At 40.2% G+C, this 21,089-nt stretch overlaps 2 protein-coding genes across 2 annotated transcripts in view; one reads left to right on the top strand and one right to left on the bottom strand.

Moving 5' to 3' along the window:
• Positions 1-15,518, top strand: part of cftr (CF transmembrane conductance regulator) — a 41,193-nt gene extending 25,675 nt beyond the window's left edge. The window contains exons 18-27 of the mRNA XM_034587815.1: positions 663-742; positions 839-989; positions 4,728-4,955; positions 5,716-5,816; positions 7,579-7,809; positions 9,729-9,884; positions 10,426-10,515; positions 10,963-11,135; positions 12,533-12,638; positions 13,890-15,518. Coding sequence (XP_034443706.1) covers positions 663-742; positions 839-989; positions 4,728-4,955; positions 5,716-5,816; positions 7,579-7,809; positions 9,729-9,884; positions 10,426-10,515; positions 10,963-11,135; positions 12,533-12,638; positions 13,890-14,105 — 1,532 coding nt within the window. The 3' untranslated portion in view covers positions 14,106-15,518. The remainder of the gene's footprint in view (positions 1-662; positions 743-838; positions 990-4,727; positions 4,956-5,715; positions 5,817-7,578; positions 7,810-9,728; positions 9,885-10,425; positions 10,516-10,962; positions 11,136-12,532; positions 12,639-13,889) is intronic.
• A 2,250-nt stretch (positions 15,519-17,768) lies between these two features.
• cttnbp2 (cortactin binding protein 2) overlaps positions 17,769-21,089 on the bottom strand; it is an 89,046-nt gene continuing 85,725 nt past the window's right edge. The window contains exons 22-23 of the mRNA XM_034587814.1: positions 20,162-20,260; positions 17,769-18,991 (exon numbers count right to left, since the gene is read on the bottom strand). Of these exons, the coding sequence (XP_034443705.1) occupies positions 18,647-18,991; positions 20,162-20,260 (444 nt within the window). The 3' untranslated portion in view covers positions 17,769-18,646. The remainder of the gene's footprint in view (positions 18,992-20,161; positions 20,261-21,089) is intronic.

Here is a 21,089-nt window from a genome sequence, read left to right as displayed (position 1 = left end):
CAAACTTTTTATTCAGTGGTTTATTTCTCCCTTATGAAGTATTTTCTGTTACCAATGGGATGCTACATAAACATACAGCGTGAATTAGTAGGGACTGTTTTTATGTTTTCGCACTGGTGACAGCTTGAGGCATCATTATCCGATTGTCTGTCTATCCCGTTCTTATCAACACTATCTCATGAATGCCTTAAGAGAATTTCTTTAAATTTAGTGCAAATTTTTACTTGAACTCGTGAATTACCTGATCAGAATTTGGTGGTCTAAGGTCAAGGACTTCAGAAAATCCTTTTTGGCGTCTTAAATGCGTTATCTTAACAAAGCCTCAACAGAATCCTTTCAAATTTGGCACAAATATTCACTTGGAGTCACGGATTAACATATTAGAGTTGGGTGGTCGTAGGTCAATGTCACAGTGGCCTAATCAAAATCTTTTTGCCCTCTCGAACATTGATATCTCAAGTCTTCAAATGTTGACCAGTTGTCACTTGGACTCAAAGATGAACTGATTAGATTTAAGTGGTCAATGTTAAAGGTCTCGTGACCTTACATGAATCTGGGGAAAAAAAGTATGTAGAGTGAAACTAAACTGGCTGTCAGAAACTAGAATAACCACATTGTTGTTATTCTAGTTTCTGATTTGTTTCTTCTTTGTCCTCCTCCAGGTCGCATCATGAACAGATTCACCAAGGACATGGCCACTATAGACGACATGCTGCCTCTGGTCCTCTTTGACCTCATACAGGTATTCGACCAACACAATGGACAATGTGATATAACATAACTGACTTGTACATACACACTCAACATCTGATTATTCTCTTTTTTCCTCTCACGCCAGCTGACATTGATTGTTACGGGTGCCATCTTCACCGTCTCCATCATACGGCCGTACATCTTCATCGCTGCTATTCCTTTGGCTGTTATTTTTGTTATTCTCAGGAAGTACTTTCTACGAACTGGACAGCAACTTAAACTACTGGAAGCTGAAGGTGAGATTGAGGGCCCTGTGTATGTGTGTGTGGATTTAATATATTTGTGGTGTGTTTTTGTCTGTGTTCAGTAGTGTAACCAAGTAGATCAGTGTCTCTTAGCCGAGTTTGTATATCCTGAATAGCTCTAGTGTAGTCCAGTTCTCATTCAAGAAAGGACCAGCAGAGAAAATGCTATTTTGCATCATTAGGTCTACGGAGTTAGGAGGCTGTTTTTCTAAAACAAACAGAGAATATACTTTTGCAATATGTAAATCCACACAAAATTTAGATTAAAGAAATATAAAACAGATGCCAGTTAATGGATGGATTTAATTGAATGTAGCAAATGTTTTATGAAATGTATTTACAAACTGTTAAAGTATGTATTCCAAACAAATATTCTTGAATGTAGGTTGGATTTACAGAATATATTATTTATCAAAATTCTTTCTTATGCCTCTAAATAGACGATTCAATCAAGTTTGATATTTTTATTTCTCTTCTATTTCACAACATTATGGGAGTGAGAGCTAAGGAAGACAACATGCAGAGAAGGATCAACAGACGCCACAATAATGAAATGTCAAATATTCAGGAAGGGTACAAGTGAAAACAAGATAGGAAGACCAATAGAACGAACAGAGGAAGTGATGCAGGGAGGGCATTCATCACAGTCATCATAACTGGCCATCAGCAGGCAGAGCTGGTGGATGGCCCCGGGCCAAGGAGGCAGAGGTCAGGCTGAAGAACAAAAACATGACAGAGGAAGAGCTTTAGGAGAGTATTGATGGACGCCCTCAGAGGGGTGAGAGCAGTTCGAGGAAGTGAATTAAACAAGTTCTCTTCAAGCAGACCTAGAGAAATCAGTTTTAATAAGCACGTGTTGCAGGAATGGTCAGTCTGCTGATGATGTTTTACACAAATTCAAATGACCAAAATCATTGTATCTTGTTTGTTCCATTGAGTCTGCAGATCTTGTAAGGTCTTAAAAATCATTGTTTCCTTAAAAAAACTATTAACCTTTCTTACATTGAGTTTACATTGTTTTTATATGTTTTGTAAATTAGCAGGATTACTCAAAAACCATCACACTGATTTCCATCAAATTTTGTGGAGGGTTGAATCATAACACAAGGAAGAACCCCTTCGATTTTGAAGCGGATTTGGATAATCAGGCAGATCTACGATTTTTTTTTTGCCCTCTTTAACTTGACGAGATAGGACATTAGCCTTTGAGGAGGTACCTGCTCTCAGAGTGCTTCTCTAGTTTCATACTTTGGCCAGTATGATTGAGGTGTGAAAACCCCTACAGTCTCTAAAATGTCTTACTACAAGTCTACACTTAACCTCTTTGTTTGTGTCTTTCATTTTACTTTAAATAATCTAGAGTGCTCAACAATAGCTGTTTTTAAAGATGTGTGTGTGTGTGTGTGTGTGTGTGCTCTTGCACAGCTTCTTTGTGAGGACCAGTTTGAGTCTACAACCGACGGAGTGAGGACATTTTGGGAAAGTGAGACATTTTGGCCGGTCCTCACTTTGTGACCCTCCCTTTAATGGACTCTTTTGGGGTTAAGACTTTGTTTTAGGGTTAGAATTAGGGTTACGCATTTAGTTTGGCGGGTAAGGGGCTCGGGAATGGATTATGCCAATGAGTATCCTCACTAAGATGTGTGTGTGTGTGTGTGTGTGTGTGTGTGTGCGTGTGCGTGTGCCTGATTTTGGTACGTCTTTGGGACATTTTCATCTACAAACACTAATCTTGTCGGGACCAGTCCTCTTCATGGTGAACAAAGCCTGGTCCTAGTGAGGCAAAGTATGACTTTGGGGGTTCTGTTTAAGGTTAGGGGTGAGGTGTTGATTGAGATTACATTAGGGTTGATTATTACATTGATTATTCATGCACACAAGGTATATACTTTAGAGCACAATGTGTGTTGAAATTTATTTCAGTTAGATTTAAGATTCAGTTCAGGAAAACAGCCCACAAGCCAAAGCAAGTTTATAAAGTCAGAAGATGAGAAAACAGGTCACCAGACTGCTGCCGAACATGCCGCTGTTTTTTTTGGGACTTCCCTGCTCTGCTCTCAACTCTGTCAGTGAGTGTTTGTTTGGGTGGTGATGGCAAGGTTTTTCCGGAGCAGCTGAGAGCACGTCGGGGTCAGAGAAATGAGCCGAGCAGGGATTTCCTCCTACCCCATCCTGGTGTCGCTCCCTCTTGTGTGATATGCGGCATGTTAGACAAAATACAGTGGAAATTATGTGTATTAGTCACTCAAGTATTTATTAGAAGGTTCTGTTTACATTAGTCAAAGTCCCGTGTTGATGTCTAACTAAACAGGATAAGTGTATAAAGACAAGGTTTGAAAGGAAGTGGCTTGAAAAACAAATAGCATGCAATTGAAAACCGTGCTGTTTAAAATGAGTTATAATGTTTTTAGTGCTTTTAAAATGTAGTCTATTGAACTATGTACTCACTGTACAAGTGATCTTCTTCACATTTTGAAACTATTAACATGTGGCAGTGGACTGTCCCATCAATGTGAATACAAAAACTGAAATGTTTAAGTTCCTCTCTGATCAAGGTAGACTCCCATACCAAAAAATGTCCCTGTTTTTTAAGACCTGTTACACACAACAGAGTATTGGGGCCATATTGAAGAAAATAATTCAAGATTTTGAGAATAATATTACAAGAATAAAGTTAAAAAAGTTACATGTTGCAAGAATAAGTTTGCAATTTGAAAAGAAAGTCATTCAGTTACAAGGATAAAGTTAAATTCTCCTTCTGGACCCAAAATCTTGATCCAAAATTATTCCAAGATTAAGTATTTTATTTGTGAAACCTATATTTAAATATAACACACAACCACCATACCTCATTTCAACGCAGGCGGCTGATCTTTTGATATTCACCTTGAAAGGGACACGCAGCCTAATTAATTCTTACGCCTTAATTTTCGTATTTCTTACTGGCTTTTACTAATTTTATTATATTTATATATTTTTTTCTTGTCATTTAAGTGGCCTTAATAGTCCATAGATACATGAGTAAAATACAATGAAAGTTGTTATTGAAAAACTGTTTCATTGTCTCTGTTCATTGATTTTCACTCAAATAACCACATTGTATCTGTAAAACTAGAATATGTAAAATTTGTGTTGATGCCAAGAGCCCACTGAGTTCATTGTTTAATATAGCAGTGGGTGATGAAATTCAGAGGACTATATGATCTCAAACCATATTATTTGAAATTCCGGTAGCTTAAAGAGCCCAGTGACTTCCTTAAGTAGGTTGCTGTGATTGGATGTCCGCTCTCTTCCCTGGAAATGTTGGTGTGTTTCTTGCTCATTGAGCCTCAGCTCCAAGTCTCTTCAGTAGTAACATGTTTCACAATCAAATCTTTATTTTCTGTCATGCCTCATCTGTCTTCCTCCTTATCTCGTGATTGATTAAGCAAAATCATCCAAATTGGTTGACTGTAATTTCCATCTGACGCAGGTTGCCTGTCGAAGCACTGAAACATGTTTTCTGTACTGAAATGCTTTGCCTCTCCTACTTTTCTTTTTTCCCCCTTCATCACATGCGTCTCATTACCTCTAATCTGAGCCACTTGTTCTTTCTTACTTCAGCTGTTTCATTGATAAAACCAGCTAAACTGATTTTCACTCTGCAGTTAGCAAAATAAGAACCTTTTCAAACGGTATGTATTGAAACCTTACTGTCTTTTAAAATGTGCCTCTTCTCCTCTCCTGCAGCTCGTAGCCCCATCTTCTCCCACCTCATCATCTCACTGAAGGGTTTATGGACAATTCGTGCATTTGGGCGTCAGACCTACTTCGAAATGCTCTTCCACAAGGCGCTGAACACCCACACAGCCACCTGGTTCCACTACCTGTCAACGCTGCGATGGTTCCTTTTCCGCTGCGACATGATCTTTGTCCTGTTTTTCAGCGCGGCGGCCTTCATCGCTGTGGGAACCAACAGTAAGTGATGGGATGATTGTGAATCGATAGATGGTTAATCTGGATTCTCAGGTGAAAAACAAATTGTTTAATACCTTAAGTGCAGCTGAAGTTTCCGGTTGAGTGTGAGTCTAAAACAGAAAGTATCTACATGGACCAGGAAGAGCACCATGAAAGCATGAGATCTCATTGGTCCCCTTTTGAAACACAAGTAACTAAGTGAACAACAACATATCAAAAACATGTGTAATGATAACGCATTAAATAATAGACTTGCGGTATGAACTAGTGTCGCACTGCTGGAAATGAGAGAGGGAACATCTTGAAATTCCATTAAGCTAGTTAGTAAACACCTCCTTATTTCCACTGGGCCTATCGAGTGAAGAAGCGTCAGTCTTATCAGTGTGTTACAGTGTGTAGAGTCAGATATCAGGATCATAACAGAACAGTTTGTCTGTGAAAAATAATCAAAAGTGTTGGAATGCCACCGGATAAAATGTCATGTCCAAAAGGAAGCATGTGTTTGTTGAATTAAATGAATGGGAAGCACAAGTACACGTGCACACACTGACCGTGTTGTTGCGTCATAGCCTGTGTTTGTGTTGAGAGCCGATTAAAGGGTCATTTCACAGCTCATTAGTTTCCAATAGAGCCAGTAGCAGAGCTGCAATACCTGAGTGCTGCAATGACATCAGGGAGAACCGCTTCGAATGGACAGCATAAATGACGTGTGTGTGTGTGTGTGTGTGTGCGTGTGCGTGTGCGTGTGTTCACTCTGCAGAGGACAAACCCGGGGAGATTGGCATCATTGTGGCCCTGGCGATGCTCATCCTGGGGACTTTCCAATGGGCTGTCATCACCAGCATCACTGTAGATGGACTGGTATGTGCACATACACACACACAGCTATCACTGTTTGCATCAGGGAAGTAAGACCAGACTTGCATTAAAATACCACACAACCAATGGCCAGTCAAGAGTGTATCAAGCATTACAAACACACAGATTAGAGGAGGTTTTGCTGAACATGTATGGGTTTTTAACACCTGGATCTGCAACAGGATCTAGCTGGTCCAGAATGTTTCTGCACATCTGGTTCAATCTCATAGTTTCCCACACCACTCCACTTTCACCAACACTGTGAGCTGTTGAAGTTAATACGCAGTTCAAACTGTGTTTTGTACGTTTGAAGGTTAGTGCCAGACACATCCTACTCTCTGGATGATTGGCCATCCTCCTGTTAGAAAGAGCATCCTGTGGTCCACACTGGAGTTAGGACAGCAGTCACTGCACATCCTGCAAGCCCATCTTTTCAGACAACATCACAACCTTTGTCTTGTGGAACGCATATACCGAGAACCATTTATCTTATCGGCGTCACACTAAACATGTACTGTTTATTTTTAAGGGTCAAAGGAAATGCAGTTTAGAATTTGGTGAGATTTGGAAACGCTATATGTTTAATATTAAAAACTTTGATCAAATAGGTGACTAGTGGTCCGTAGCAGCGGCAGCTGGGAATAATCAACGTAAGTTACATTGTTGATCATGACAAGGAGAATTGATTCTCCCGTTAGGAGCTCTGCATACTGGGTGTACTGAACTTTGAATAAACAGGTCAACAGCTTTTTGTAAAGCAGCCGTGGCTTCAGGGCTCTGCAGACTAAGTCCAGCAGTCAGGCCTTACTTGCAGCTGCTCAATTACTCCAGGTCACTTTTACAGTTTCAGAAAACTGCACTCTGCATTACCACAGACCAAGAAAACAGCCCAATCCTAACAGGCAGGTTTAGAACATCAGCTGCACTAGTTCCCCCTGTGTTGGGGGAAAAAAGGGATTTTGGACCAACGTGTCTGTAAAATGAATAGTAGAGTAACATAGTTACAGGGTTGGGTTTTGGTCATATGACATTGCTACTCACTACATTTATTCATGAAGGGTTGTAGAAGGTGAAAATGAACGGTGATGTGCAGGTACCTCAGCAGTCATCGCTCTGTATGAAGACCATGTTTGGTTCTTTTAAACCTGTTTGTACCCATCCAGTGGTTGTTTTCCCCGCAACTTTCATTAGTGGAGCTGACAGAGCTTATCACAGTGCAGAACATGTACACACACACACACACACACACAAAATGTTCATGTTATACATAAATTAACCGGACATGGTGGATCTAATACACTGTAAAACGTTTTAGATTTTGTTTGGTGCAATATTTCAGTCAAAAATAGAGATCTACTATCTTGTGTGGGATAGAAACAGCAGAATATAATCAAATTAAACTTTTTGTATAACCCATATTTATAAATCACAGACTGTCCCATAGGGCTTAACTATCTTTACAAGGTGCAACATCCTCTGTTCTTAACCCTACCCTGAGAAAAAACTACCAAAAAAAACTATTAACAGTGGGAAAAAAATGCAGAAACCTCAGGGAGAATCAAAAATGAGGGATCCCTCTCGCAGGAAGTACAATAGATGAGGTGATCTACAGATATATAAGAGCCGACTTTTGAGTGAAAAGTTGCATTTTTTTGTCCTGAAACCACCTTAAAAATTCACAATGACGAACATGATGGTAATTTGAATCTACACTGGACACGTCCCAGTCAACCACAGTTATCACTCTCTCTCCACCTCCTCCCAGATGCGTTCAGTGGATCGGGTATTCAAATTCATCGACCTGCCATCAGAGGAGCCGATGCCCGGAAAGTCTAGTGGCAAAGGAGGCCCAGATCTCATCATCGACAACCCTCATGCTCAAGACTGCTGGCCCAACCGCGGTCAGATGGTTATCCAGGGCCTCACCGCCAAATACACAGAGGCTGGACGTTCCATTCTCAGTGACATCTCCTTCTCTGTGGAGGGGGGGCAGAGCGTAAGTCCTGAGTGATGGCTGTGTGTGTGTGTGTGTGTGGGGGGGGGTGTATGTAACTGGATTTTAATGAATCTTGGCAGAGTGATGCATGTTAACTCTGCTTTAATGGATTTTCAATAATCAAAGCACCGTTTGTCTCCAGAGGGGTACTGCAATTAAAGGGTCATAGCAAGGTCGTTGAGAGGTCACATGTATTATTTTTGAAACACTTTTTTTTTATTTGTTGAAATCCTCTTCACATCTCAATAACCATTAATAAATTCAGTTGTCTGGAAAAAAAGACAATGTCCATGGTCCTCACAGGACGGTTTTATACATGAGCAATCATTTTGTTCAAACCGAATGAAATGATTGGTCAGCCTTACTGTCTGTCACTAACCGACCTGCCTGCCTGCCCTTGCTCCCACTGCGGTGTCTTCAGCCAGAGAGACATACTGGAGCGGAAAAGTCAGCTCCTAGCAGTTGTCACTCAACACACATTCATGTCTGCTGCTATTCAATGCTGACATACTCAAGCTGTAACTTGTTTAAAGCTGTTATAATGAATATTTTATACTAACATTGGATCACATAGCTGTGCAATTTTAAACGGGTCAATTTTTGTGATAAGCCAAGAAATAATTATATCCAGTTCTTTAGTGTTTCACCAACTTGCAGCTCCTTGGTTTGGTTTTCATGCTGCAACTTTACTGTTGTTTTTGTCTCACTGTGTCAAAGTGTCATATCTAGTTGCAGCCAGTTGCTGAATTCAGTAACAAACTGATTATCCCGCTGTTATCAAAAAAAATGGCAAAACTGCTGTACACTCCTTTCTTCATGAAAATAGATCAATCATGAAAACTGAGCTATTCTATTTCTCCAAAGTGACCAAAAGTTATTTTGTTTCTTTTTATGCATTAATATACAAATGTACAAAATGACACTTCCCATATCCCATCCACAAACATGGAGGAGACCAGGCCTAGGACGATACTGCAGCCAGCCACAGGGGGCGATTCAAATGTTTTGGCTTCACTTTTGGGTAGCAGTCATGTCATCCATCTTGATTTACTGTCAGCAACATAATGATACAAACAAAGCAATCAAATGACAAATAATCAAGACCCTGAGGGAGCTGTGTTTTTAAACTGATGATATTATTATCTACAGCGGCAGGCTTTTGCTTTCCATTTTTTCAAACTTATACATGAACTCATATCTCTAATATCTTCCTTCTAGATTTCAAACTCCCTGTACTATAAATGACGCCAGTAGAACTATTGAACAAATACATCAGTCAGATACAACATCGAGGGCCCTGTTTTACGCAACTGTGTTTACTAGTTTCATACCAGTGCAGTTGTCATCTTCCCGGCTCTTTGCACTCTGATTGGTTTATTGCATGTTATGCCAAAAAAACACAATGACCACTTTGAACCATGCCACTAAATGAAAATGGTTTTAAAGTTGTGGCAGGTTGTTGTAACATTCAGCAAAAAGAAGATACATTGTGTAATATCAGCCTGCTCTCGCTCTCCTGGCAGTAATGAGTCAGTATGAGCTCGTCATAATGAATCCTGGAGCAGAGCAGAGCTCAGTAAGTGTCTGTGTTTTATCCACGTCCCATTAGCTGCTCTATTGCCTCCTGACTAATGAGCTCATTGTTGTCACAAGGCTGCAGCAAAGAGGACAGACGTTTTTCAAGGCAGCTGTTCATTTTGCTGTGTCATGAGTATACTTGTATCGTATATATGTTTGTGTATATGCAGTAAATAGATTTTTGTAGGTGTGCATACTCATACAGTAGATGCATTCACTTGAGGACACCTGATACAAAAAACTGTGAATTAATTACACGGGGTAATTAAGTGAAAAGCTGGAAACTCATTCACATGATGAGCAGATTGAAATATTTCTGTTGTTGTTGTGTGTCTGTGTAGATGGGTCTGCTGGGTCGAACCGGTTCAGGGAAGAGCACCCTGCTGTCCGCCCTGCTGCGTCTCGCCTCCACTGATGGAGAAATCTCTATTGATGGTGTCTCCTGGAACTCCGTCTCCCTGCACACCTGGAGGAAGGCCTTCGGAGTGGTGCCCCAGGTACGTGGGTCAAACTGATAAGACTACAGAGAAAATGTAGACACATTTTCTCAAGGGACACATTTGTACAAGGGAGGAAATGCCTTGCTGTTAATTAAATCTGATACAATTCAGTCTGAGGGAGATGGTGTCTTCAAAAGCTTTTTGTAATTGAATCTGCATCCTTTTACATTAAACTGGACTAGTCTTTTAAGATGGGTACAATTTCCAAAATGAGTAGCTCCCTTGTCAAAAAAATCACACTTTTAAAGTATTTTTATTTTATTTTGTTCTGAAATTTTTATTGGAATAATATGTAACATTTCCCCCCACAACCTTTCTTATTAAAAAACAACATTTTCTAACAAAAAGACAGTTTGTGTTTTTTGAGATACAGTTGAAATATACATATACAGTTGTTTGTTAAATTCGAAACGTGAACACAACAAATTGTGAAATATTTCAGACATAAAAATTAGCTGTATAAAACCCGGCTCCCTCTATAATCCAAACTGCAGACTATTTATTATTTCTTCATTTTGTCTGTGGTTTTGTTGAACAGAAAGTCTTTATTCTGACTGGAACTTTCCGGATGAACCTGGACCCTCATGAACGTCACAGCGATGAGGAGCTGTGGAGGGTGGCTGAGGAGGTGAGTCTCTGTTTGGGTTATGATTGGTGAATTTGCCTGTTCTGTGTTTTCATCATCTACCTCCGTTTTTCTCTCCTTGCCTCTAGGATATCAGGGAAATCAGAGGCAGAAGGATTTAATACTATATAGGTTATTATTTTTATATCTCTGCATCAAGCCTATTTTATATTTGTCTTATATTATCTAAAGCTGTTATTGAATTAGTTTTTTTTTTTTTTTAAAATGAAGATCAGAAAAATGGAACTAATTATAAATTTTCAAATTGAAAGCACAACATAATGGGAGCAAGTATCCATTAGGCACTTAAACATCACACAATGGAAACCGTCCTGTAAGCTAAAGATCTCTGGTTTGATGCCTTTATCACAGGAAATCATCCTTTGTGAATGAGCTTGACTTCAGGACACAATAATATTCAGTAAAATGAATTGTCATGTGTGTCCTCAGGTGGGTCTGAAGACAGTGATCGAGCAGTTTCCAGACAAGCTGGACTTTCAGCTGGAGGACGGAGGAAACGTGTTGAGCAATGGACACAAACAGCTGATGTGTCTTGCACGCTCCATCCTTAGCAAGGCCCGCATCCTGCTGCTGGACGAGCCCTCCGCCTACCTCGACCCCATGTCAGTACCAACACAAACATTACAACCGTTTGTGTGTGTCCATGTGTGCACTAGTTCTGTCACCTCATTCTCCAGCATATCTACTGACGTGACATGACCAGTGAACGTCATGGTGACTAAGGCCTGGTCCTAATGAGGAAATACGTCATTTCTGAGCTCCTGGTTAGGTTAGTAAGGTTAGTGTTAGGCATGAATTGGCCATGGGTAAGATTAGGAATAAGTTTTTGGTTAGGCTGTCCACAATGAATGGAAGTCGATGCAAAATCCTAATAAGGATTGCCGCCCAAATCTGGTGTGTGTGTGTGCACTCAACATAGTATTCACCAGCCATAAAGTCTGTTTGAGACACTGGTCAAATCCAATAGTGAAATCGATGTTCTGCACCTTTTAGTGGGATGAAGCTTCCAAACTTTAGAGTTCAGTTTATCTTTGACAATTTGAAATGGGAAATAAGAAAAACTATTTCCAGTTCAAAGAGAGGGAAGACATTTGGATGAGCTTGTTTGTGACCTTTAATAATCTCAATAACATTGTTTTTATATTAAGAAATACTTTATCTATACACCAATATATTAGATTAAAAGCATGCCTCTGTTGTGTTGACAGTTTAATCAGAAATACAGCCAACACATGAACTACTTTTGACATTGTAGACATGAAGAAAAAAAAAAAAAAGTGTCAAGACAGATTCAGCTACATGAGGAATCACTTATACACTGTAGATCTCTTTCATGTCACTAGTGCCATCAGATAGAATTAGGTCATTTTAATCTGAAACACATTGTCATCCTGTCTCTATGATATTTGACCTCCCTGTGTCTCACACTGTACAGAAAAGCACACTGAGGAAGAGCCAAATATCACAGAGACAGGATGACAACGTGTTTGTAGCTCTACTCTCAGATTAAAATGCTCTGATTCAATCTGAAGACTAGTCACATGAAAGAGTTCTACAGATTTGACCCATAGTGAGAGGCAGAGGAAGCTTTGATTCATAAGGAATCATCTTTTTACTGCACACCAAAGCCCCTGAAAGTGATCGAGGATTTGTTGTGTATTTGTGTGTTATTTCCTTTGTGTTTGTAGCATCCTGTGAAGTGATATCGCAGTGAGCATCAGACATCCACATCAAGCATGTGCAGTGTTCCTGTCACTACATGTGGTGGCAATCTTAGTGCTTACAGTACCTCTGAACCTCTGTATGTGTAACCATACGTGCAGGGGGGGGGTCATGATAGTAAATGAAGCCTGCAATGAGCAATCAAGTTTAACCTGAGGCCAGCACTGCCTGCTCTTTCATGTCGACTAAGATAATGTGTGTTAGCAGTGGAGAGAGACGGCCTTTGGTAATGACGATGGAGATGTTGACGATTGTGTGTCTGTGTGTGTTTGAGCAGAACATTACAGGTCCTGAGGAAGACGCTGAGGCAGGCGTTCTCAGGCTGCACCGTCATCCTATCGGAGCACAGAGTAGAGCCGCTGCTCGAATGCCAATCATTCCTGGTGAGTTTTGGAATAAATCAAGTCTCTGTTAACGTTAAACAACTTGTTCAACGAAAGTTTTCATGATCATTGTAGCGCCCAGTGTGAGCTGAAGAGACGGTCAGCCTGCTTTGCCTTGCTATGATGAACCTTTTTAAATACTAGTATGTTTTGTTTGAAAACGTATTAACTCTACTACGGATACTGTGAAAACTCTGGTGCTGAATTTAAGTGTGGACGGGCAGAGACATTCGTCGGGCTCGTCAGACTTCAATCACATGTTACGAGTGTAGAACACAACATCGATAATCTGTTACAAGCCTTGCTGACCCTGTTGTCTTTGCTAACAGCTGTTGTGCAGTTAAATTCTGCTCTTACTTTTGGAATTTCATCTTCTTGATGGTAGCCAAGCTCTTTCTGCAGCTCACAACCAAAAGCTTCCTGTTTACAATGGCACGTGCTCACAATTTTCAAATGAAGACATAGTATGTAGCCTTTAGCCCAATTCATGCTTTTGCGATGAAGCTATGCCTTAGCGTACGCAGAGCCGAGGCCACGCAGACCAGACAAGAGCTGTGATTGGTCCGCTTGGTAGCGTCGCATCTCCGGCAGACTCGCTGCTATTTTTGAACTGAGTTGAAAGGATCGAACACGGACAACGTCTTTTTATTTCTTTTGTTGCAGTTCTTAAAAAAAAAAATCGCTCTTCAACATCTATCAGCTCCAACTCCAACACATTCGCTTAGTAACACTCATCATTGTTTTGAAGTAAACAGAGACACCAGAGAATTTGTAAATTAGCGGACCAGAAACCAGAAGACACCCAACACCAGCATAGAAGCTCTGCGCCCCCTAGCTTTTTGGTGGTATAATTGCAGCGCGACTCACACACACCTACACACAACTATGAATGCTCAGCCCTGTGCTTAGGCTACGTGCGCACCTACGGCGTAGCTACGATGCAGAAGCATGAATCAGCCTATAGGAGTCGCTGTAGCATAGGTGGATAATGTGCATACTGTAGATATATAGTGTAGATCCACACTGTAGATGGATACAATAGATATTGTAGAGCTGTGGCTGAAGTTGAATTTTTGTGAAATAAATGTCAGTAGCACAGCATCCACAAAGTCTTGTTTTTCCTACATTAAGCTTTGACATTCAACTAAGTTTTACTCCATGTTTTGGTTCTGGCCTGGAGAGCAGTGAAAACACAGAATGAGAACAGCAGATGAACATTTAACCCAATTGTCCTTTCATCTGTCCGTCCAGATGATCGAGGGCAGCTCCATGAAAACCTACGACTCCCTCCAGAAACTTCTGAACGAGACGAGCCACCTGAAACAGGCCATGAGCCCTGCCGACCGGCTACGCCTCTTCCCAACGCTTCACCGCCTCAACTCCAGCAAGAGGGCGGCGCCGCAGACCGCCAAGATCTCGTCCCTGCCGGAGGAAGCTGAGGACGAGGTCCAGGACACGCGTCTCTAACCGGCCAGACACACAAATACACACAATGGCATGAACATAAATTAGTTTGATCCAGTGTTTTGATCCAGTTGAGTCGAATCAACAAATGGTTAAAATTTGTTTATTCCCCAAAAGCTGGAAAACACTGATACATACTCATGATGGGAAAAAGTACCCAGATAGTAGCTCAATTTATTTAGAGTGAAATAAAAAATGTAATGTCTAGAAGAATTGATGAAAGTCCAATTCTGTCCACGGTCGATCAAACAGACCATGGATGAAATTAACTAATTTATATAAATGAACTTAAATACTACTGTCACAGAATGAGGGTAATTTATTGACATAATTCTACATTGATACAAGTGGTAGAAGAGATTTTTTGCACACAAATATAATTAGTCTGAATGTGTGTATGGGAACAACTGTGTGTATAAATCTGAAATTCTCCCTGAATATGAATCAGGTCTATTACAGATTACAGAAATAAAACTTTTGACAGAAGTTTCTAATAGCTCTGTGCTATGGGTTGACTGTTGATCAACATGATACAACAGCAGTATAAAAACAAGGTGGTATGACAGCTGGTATAGAAGCTGTTGGTGTAAGTCTGCCACTAAATGAGAAACATAAACCAGCTTGTGTATGTGCTGCAGGGAGAGGATTTTAATCACCAACGCATGGATAAAGATAAAATCCTCCATGTAAAAGAGAGCTCCAGGGGAAAAACTAAATGGCTATCAGTTGTGTAGAAATTGTTCAATAAGCCCATAATAACACATTACAAATGTGTGGCCTCAGTCTGACTAATTGGACACTTTGTTGTAGAACTAGCTCGAGGGCTTTGCAGGTTTCAGTCAAACAGGTGCCTTCAGGTGGAGGACAGTATGTAGGACTCCCCCCACACTAACATCATTCTCTAATGTTCAGTCTGGGGCCAAAACATGATGTACTTTGAAAAGGCATCAACTGCATCACAGGTTTTCTTTTGCATTATTGTTTCAAAACCATTTTCATTGGTTTGAACTTTCTAAGAAACCAATTTCTTTCATTCTCTGGAAACGGACCTGACACAAGAGAAGCCTCGGTAGAAGCCTGGTGTGATCAGATCTTAGCTTCTCTCCAATGTACAATTACATGAGAAAACTCATACGCACCAAATCCAACCAGCTTCATGTAGCTAACAGGAAATAAATATATTTATTGGTAGCCAGTTCAATTTTGGCCTTTATCCACATGAGTGATTTGCTGCTTTAATTCCTCTTCGCACCGCAGATACGCTTCCATTGTTACCCTGTGTGCGTTCAAAATAACCCAACAACACAGCTTTTTACCAAACTTGGTGGGGATATTTCTTTGGAGGGTATATCTGAATGATAACGTTTTGGAGATGATTTGGGATTTTAAGTCGAGATCAACAAATTTGGTCTGAAACGAGCATTTTTCAAGATATTTCTGCAATATTTGATTGGATTAAAGCTGAGTGAGAATGAGACTTGTGCCGTGGCTTCATGTGTATTGTCTGAATATTATTAATTACAATACTCAGCTCGGTATCTTTGATCAGTCTGACCCCACAGTAACTTCACTGCTATCAACACACACACAGTGACGCTGTTGGCTGACGCGTGATGACTCAGAAACCCTTATTTTTCTATCTGTATGCACTTTAGAGACACCGAGGTACTCATCAGCTTTCAACAGTCAAATGATTCAATGTTGTTTAACTCCATCAAGTGTAAATGTCAAATTATTTCCTTTGATAACAAATGATGCTTGTTACTTTAATCGTTCTGCCTCTTTAAGTTGATGAATTAGGGGGAAGCCAGTAATTCATCCAGAATTCAAAATGCAATAAAGTATTTTTTCTTTTCAGAGCCATTGCTGTACAAACAAAACATTTTTCAGTTTTTATGATTTTTTTTTTTCCTGTTGTATCTGATGCTTCCCTCTGAAACTGGAAACCGTTCGACTCCTGCATCATTGTATTTTCTTCTTTGGTTGAGGGAAGACAGTGTTGCTCCTTTCATACTGAATAATAGTTTTGTATTGCAGTGATGCAGAAAATGAAGGTACCGCGGAGAAATGCCTTGATATGTTAACTGTGACATTTAAGAAATTTTTTTACAGTGTAAATTAAGAACAAAGCTGTTTCTTACACAGGAAAAGGACAAAGATGTCCAAAAAATGTATAAATATATTTGTTCAATCAACTATATTTCCAGTAAAACTATAGATTTTGAGAATTTGACTTGTGTTTGTCATTTTTTCAATCACTTTGAGGGGAAATCGGTTGAATTTCTGTGTCTAGTTAACGAGGTGGATGTGACGTGTAGATTGACTTTTTAGTTTGGTCCATGTCCCATCCACTAACACAAGAGTATGACCTATACTGCAGCCAGCCACCAGGGGGCAATCAGAAGCTTTGGCTTCACTTCAGTGGTCACGTCTTCCATGTGTATATAGTCGGTGGTATGCGTGCCTTTATTTGTAATATCTACCTACCTAGTGTCTCCCATAATGCATTGCAGTCACAACAGATTACAACAGTATACGAAGTCCTTACTACAAACATCCATTTACCCAATGTTCCTTTATTTGAATGTTTCCAGCTGTGAGTGGCTCCTTCATTTCCTTGTGAACTGCATCGTGGAATAGTACACACACACACATCTTAAATCTAACTGAAATAAATTTCAACACACATTGTGCTCTAAAGTATATACCTTGTGTGCATGAATAATCAATGTAATAATCAACCCTAATGTAATCTCAATCAACACCTCACCCCTAACCTTAAACAGAACCCCCAAAATCATACTTTGCCTCACTAGGACCAGGCTTTGTTCACCATGAAGAGGACTGGTCCCGACAAGATTAGTGTTTGTAGATGAAAATGTCCCAAAGACGTACCAAAATCAGGCAGACACACACACACACACACACACACACACACACACACACACACACACACACACACACACACACACACACACACACACACACACACACACACACACACACACACACACACACACACACACACACACACACACACACACACACACACACACACGTTCCTGTGTGTACCACTCTGCATCCTCAAAACTAGCTTGGATTACAGCTAACGTTTGCACGAGGGTATTTTCTCCTTCACGTCACCTCACAGCTGAATGCAGAACAGAATTCTAACCTGAATAACAAACAGTAATAAAACCACAGAAAAGCCGAGCATTCGAGCGATGATACGTTTGGGTGTAAAAACAGCTTTTCATTAACAGGGACTAAGAACTATGGAGTCCCAAGAGGCACCAAAGATCCGGATTTTGTACAGACGATAAATGTCTTCATTTGTGGGCTCTGTGGAGTCCTGTGTTTTAATAATGGAAAAAGAACAGAATAAGTCCGATGGGGATTTTTAACAATGCCGTTTTAATGTTTGTGCTTGAAAGACAATTCTTTAAACCTCAAACAGCTGTCGAACAGATCCAAATCATAGGTGGACTAAAATCTCTCCTGTACATATATATAGCTATTTATATATAAACAATGTCCGCTTAAAATAAAACTAGTCTTTAAAAATAAACGCATACGAAGAAGAACACAGTGGTAATGGAAGGCAGAAGAGAGTGAATTACAGTGTAGGGCTCAGCTGGGGTTAAATTGAACGTGACTCAGGGGAAGTGATGGGCATTTAAAATATTTATTATGGCTTACAGTTGACAGAGGACATCCTGTGTTTATACAGTTCTATTACTTATTGCCACATCCCCTTCACTTTGAAACAAGTAAAGGATTCAGAACCAAACTCATCTTACAAACACTATGTACAAGTTAGTTAGTTTTTTTTCCAGCAGTTTTACTTTAAGGTTTCTGTCACTGTACAAGCGTCATACCACATACACCAATCTATAGAGCATTTAAACATACTAATTCTTATTTACAAATATATTTGGTAAAACCCTGATTAATTTCAACAGTATTTAAACCAACCTTGCAACTATTTAAAGATAAAACACTTGAATATCTCAAAATACTTAATAGCAAAAAAAACAACAAAAGAAAGAAAAAAAAAACTGCTCGTCTCTTCCTTTGATCCAAAGACCCTTCTCTTTTAAAAGTAACACCTATAAATACGTTCACTTACTCTTCAGTGGCCTTAAAACAGAGAAGTACAGTATTTCACTTTAAGTTCACAAAAATACTGTGCCACGACTGTTCTGAGGCAGTGTCCACCAGCCAAATCCTTACGCTGTTACTGAATACTCGCCCATAATAGGTTGATACACTGGAATAAGGCAACAGTAAAGTAACCTGCTGCATTACCTTCTGTTGTTTATTTCGCCCCCACGTAAATTCTTACCAAACCCTCGGACGATCAAATACTTCAAATACTGTAATAGAATAAAACTATGGTCCCCAAGTACACAACTGTAGTACAGTGTAACAAGTACAGCTAACAAGTACAAATACTAAAAGTCAAAAGTCGTCAGGTACCTAGTCTTTAGATCATGGAGGGAGGTTCACAGCGGAATCATGGGTAGGGAAGGAGGGAGGAGTGTCTACTTGTTGTTTTCATGCAGGTCTCTGTGGAGGATCCAGATGTCCTCGTGTGATCGGTTGTTGTCGTTGATGTTGTTGCGGTAGAAGTTGTTGTTGCTGCTGCTGCTGTCGGGTGAAACCTGCTTTGTTCTGCTGCTGCTGCTGCTGTTGGTTGTTCTGCTGCGGCTGGGAGGCGTCTGGGTTCGGATGGGGCTGCTGTTGCTGCTGCCGCTGTTATTATTGCTGCTGGTGGACGCTCGTGCCTGCTGCCCCCTGCTGCTGGGGACGGGGAGCTGCGATTTGGCGCGGGGGCCTGAGCGCCGGTCGCTGCTCTGGACGGGTGCCTGGCTGGAGCTGTGGCCGGACTGCAGGAGGAAATGGAGAGTTTGGTGAGTTCCAGCTATTTCTGTCAGTCAGTGTTTGTCTCAGGTAAATCCATTTATACAACATTGTTAGCCTATCCTATGAATATGGGCAACACAATTTTTATTTTATTATTATTTTCAAGCTTATAACATTTTGATGAAGTTATTGTATTGCCTTTGTACTTTTACTCTGAAATATAGCTTTTTGTATTGATAATTACTTCAAGATGTTGATCATCCTGAGTGGGTTGGGTTGTTGACCACTGTTGGTGTGTGTATGTCACACACATACTCAGCCAATTGGTGCGAGTATGTGTGTATCCATATTTTAACATTTGGACAAGACCAAGATCAACTGGCATCGAAATATCTGTGAATTAATGTGGAGTCGGGGTAGAGACGTTATTTTTTCATTGCAACTAAACATTATAAGAAATGTATTTGACTTGTACTTGTACTTTTTTCAGTTTGGTCCCTGTCCACTCTGCCGACATGGAGAAGGTGGAGTCTATGACCTATCCTGTAGCCAGCCACTAGGGGGCGATTAAGACACTTTGGTTTCACTTTTGAGGAGCAGTCACGTCCTCCATCTTTGTTTTCAGTCAAAATGCTACACTGCGTTTGTCTTCCAGGAAAGAGACAAACTTGACAACGTCTCAGAGTCAAAGTTGTTCAACAATATGCAAATAATTCATAGTTTCAACTGACAATATTTTACAAGCTGAGTCCAACATCAAAACAATGAGCTAAAAGAGGCTTAAAGCTCCTTTCAGCTACTGTTTATTAAGCAATGACACATTGTACAACAGAACAGTCCAAACTACAAACACTGCGCAATTATGTGTGAGGTCATGGCAAACAAACTGGAGACACATGATTTAAAGTTGTACAAAACAATCACACATGCTTTTAAGATGTCATCCGCTGAGTCAGGTCCCTCACTAGAGTAAATATATAAGGATAAACAGGATAAATACAGGGTGGGTTTTTTTAATAGAACAAAAAGAACCCAAAGAAAAGAACTGAAATGCAGTACATTTGTTTAATAGCTAAACAAATTACCTTTAATTAAATGTGAACTTTTTGATTGGGTTAGGGTTTTGTGTTTTCAGTGAAGTTTTAAGTGTCGGAATATTGGTGTATGGTCATATCCCCCCCCCCTCCCCTTACCGTCTGCGGTTGCTGCTGGACGGCTGTTTCCTGTTCGGCCTTGTGGGGGGATGACACCTCACTGGGAAAGCTGGAGAACAGGATCAGGTCGTCTTTGGCCTGAGAGATGAACAGAGCGAGTGTTAAGCAGCAGGTAAAACCTGGACTGAAGATGAAGAGTCTGGCTGTATTCGGAGTTTTCTGTTGGTTTACACACGGAGAGGACTGGAGTTACATGACGTCAATTACAGAGTGAGGATGAGCTGTCTCCAGTGTCAGGGTCATGCAGCTGAAGGTCTGAGATCAGGGGATTCGATTTGAATGTCTGACTTCGTGTGAAACATCTCTCAGACCTGTTTTTCTTCTGCTGTGCTCAGTGGGGCTACCTTTCACTGAAGAGTGTTAACCTTTTCAAATATATATCAATGTCATGATGTAGACTGTGTATGCATTGGACAGTTTACAACTCTAGGTGGCGTTATGAGCCATGTTCAACCCATGAATGTAGATTTTCTTTTCTTCAAAATAAATTAAATAATAAATGTGATATTAAAACCAGCATTACTGTGTTTCATCGAAGAATAGCCGTATAATTTAGTTGAGGTCAAAAACATTGAAGTGTGCAGTCTGTCTTCAAAGGTTGATTCTTATACCGATTGTTTAGAGACAAAACTACAAAGATTACATTTTGGGGTTAAAAGGATCAAAAAACGGTCTAAAAATCAGTGTTTTTTTAAACCAGAACTTAGGATAAATAGATGTGATGACAGCATTTTGCTCATGCTAGGACACAAACTCAGACTGAAGACTCAGACAAACAAATAAGTCTGATCCTCATCTCAAACAGCACAGGAGCTAGTTCAAGGCCAATGTCATTCCCATGCAAGTGTAAAGCGACACACGCGCTCTAAATGTGAAAGGATGACAGCAATGAGTCAAAACAGGTCAG

Source organism: Hippoglossus hippoglossus, chromosome 6 (assembly GCF_009819705.1).
Source record: "Hippoglossus hippoglossus isolate fHipHip1 chromosome 6, fHipHip1.pri, whole genome shotgun sequence".
Taxonomy (NCBI): domain Eukaryota; kingdom Metazoa; phylum Chordata; class Actinopteri; order Pleuronectiformes; family Pleuronectidae; genus Hippoglossus; species Hippoglossus hippoglossus.
The sequence above is the reverse complement of the archived record's forward strand: the minus strand, read 5'-3'. Positions and strand labels throughout refer to the sequence as shown.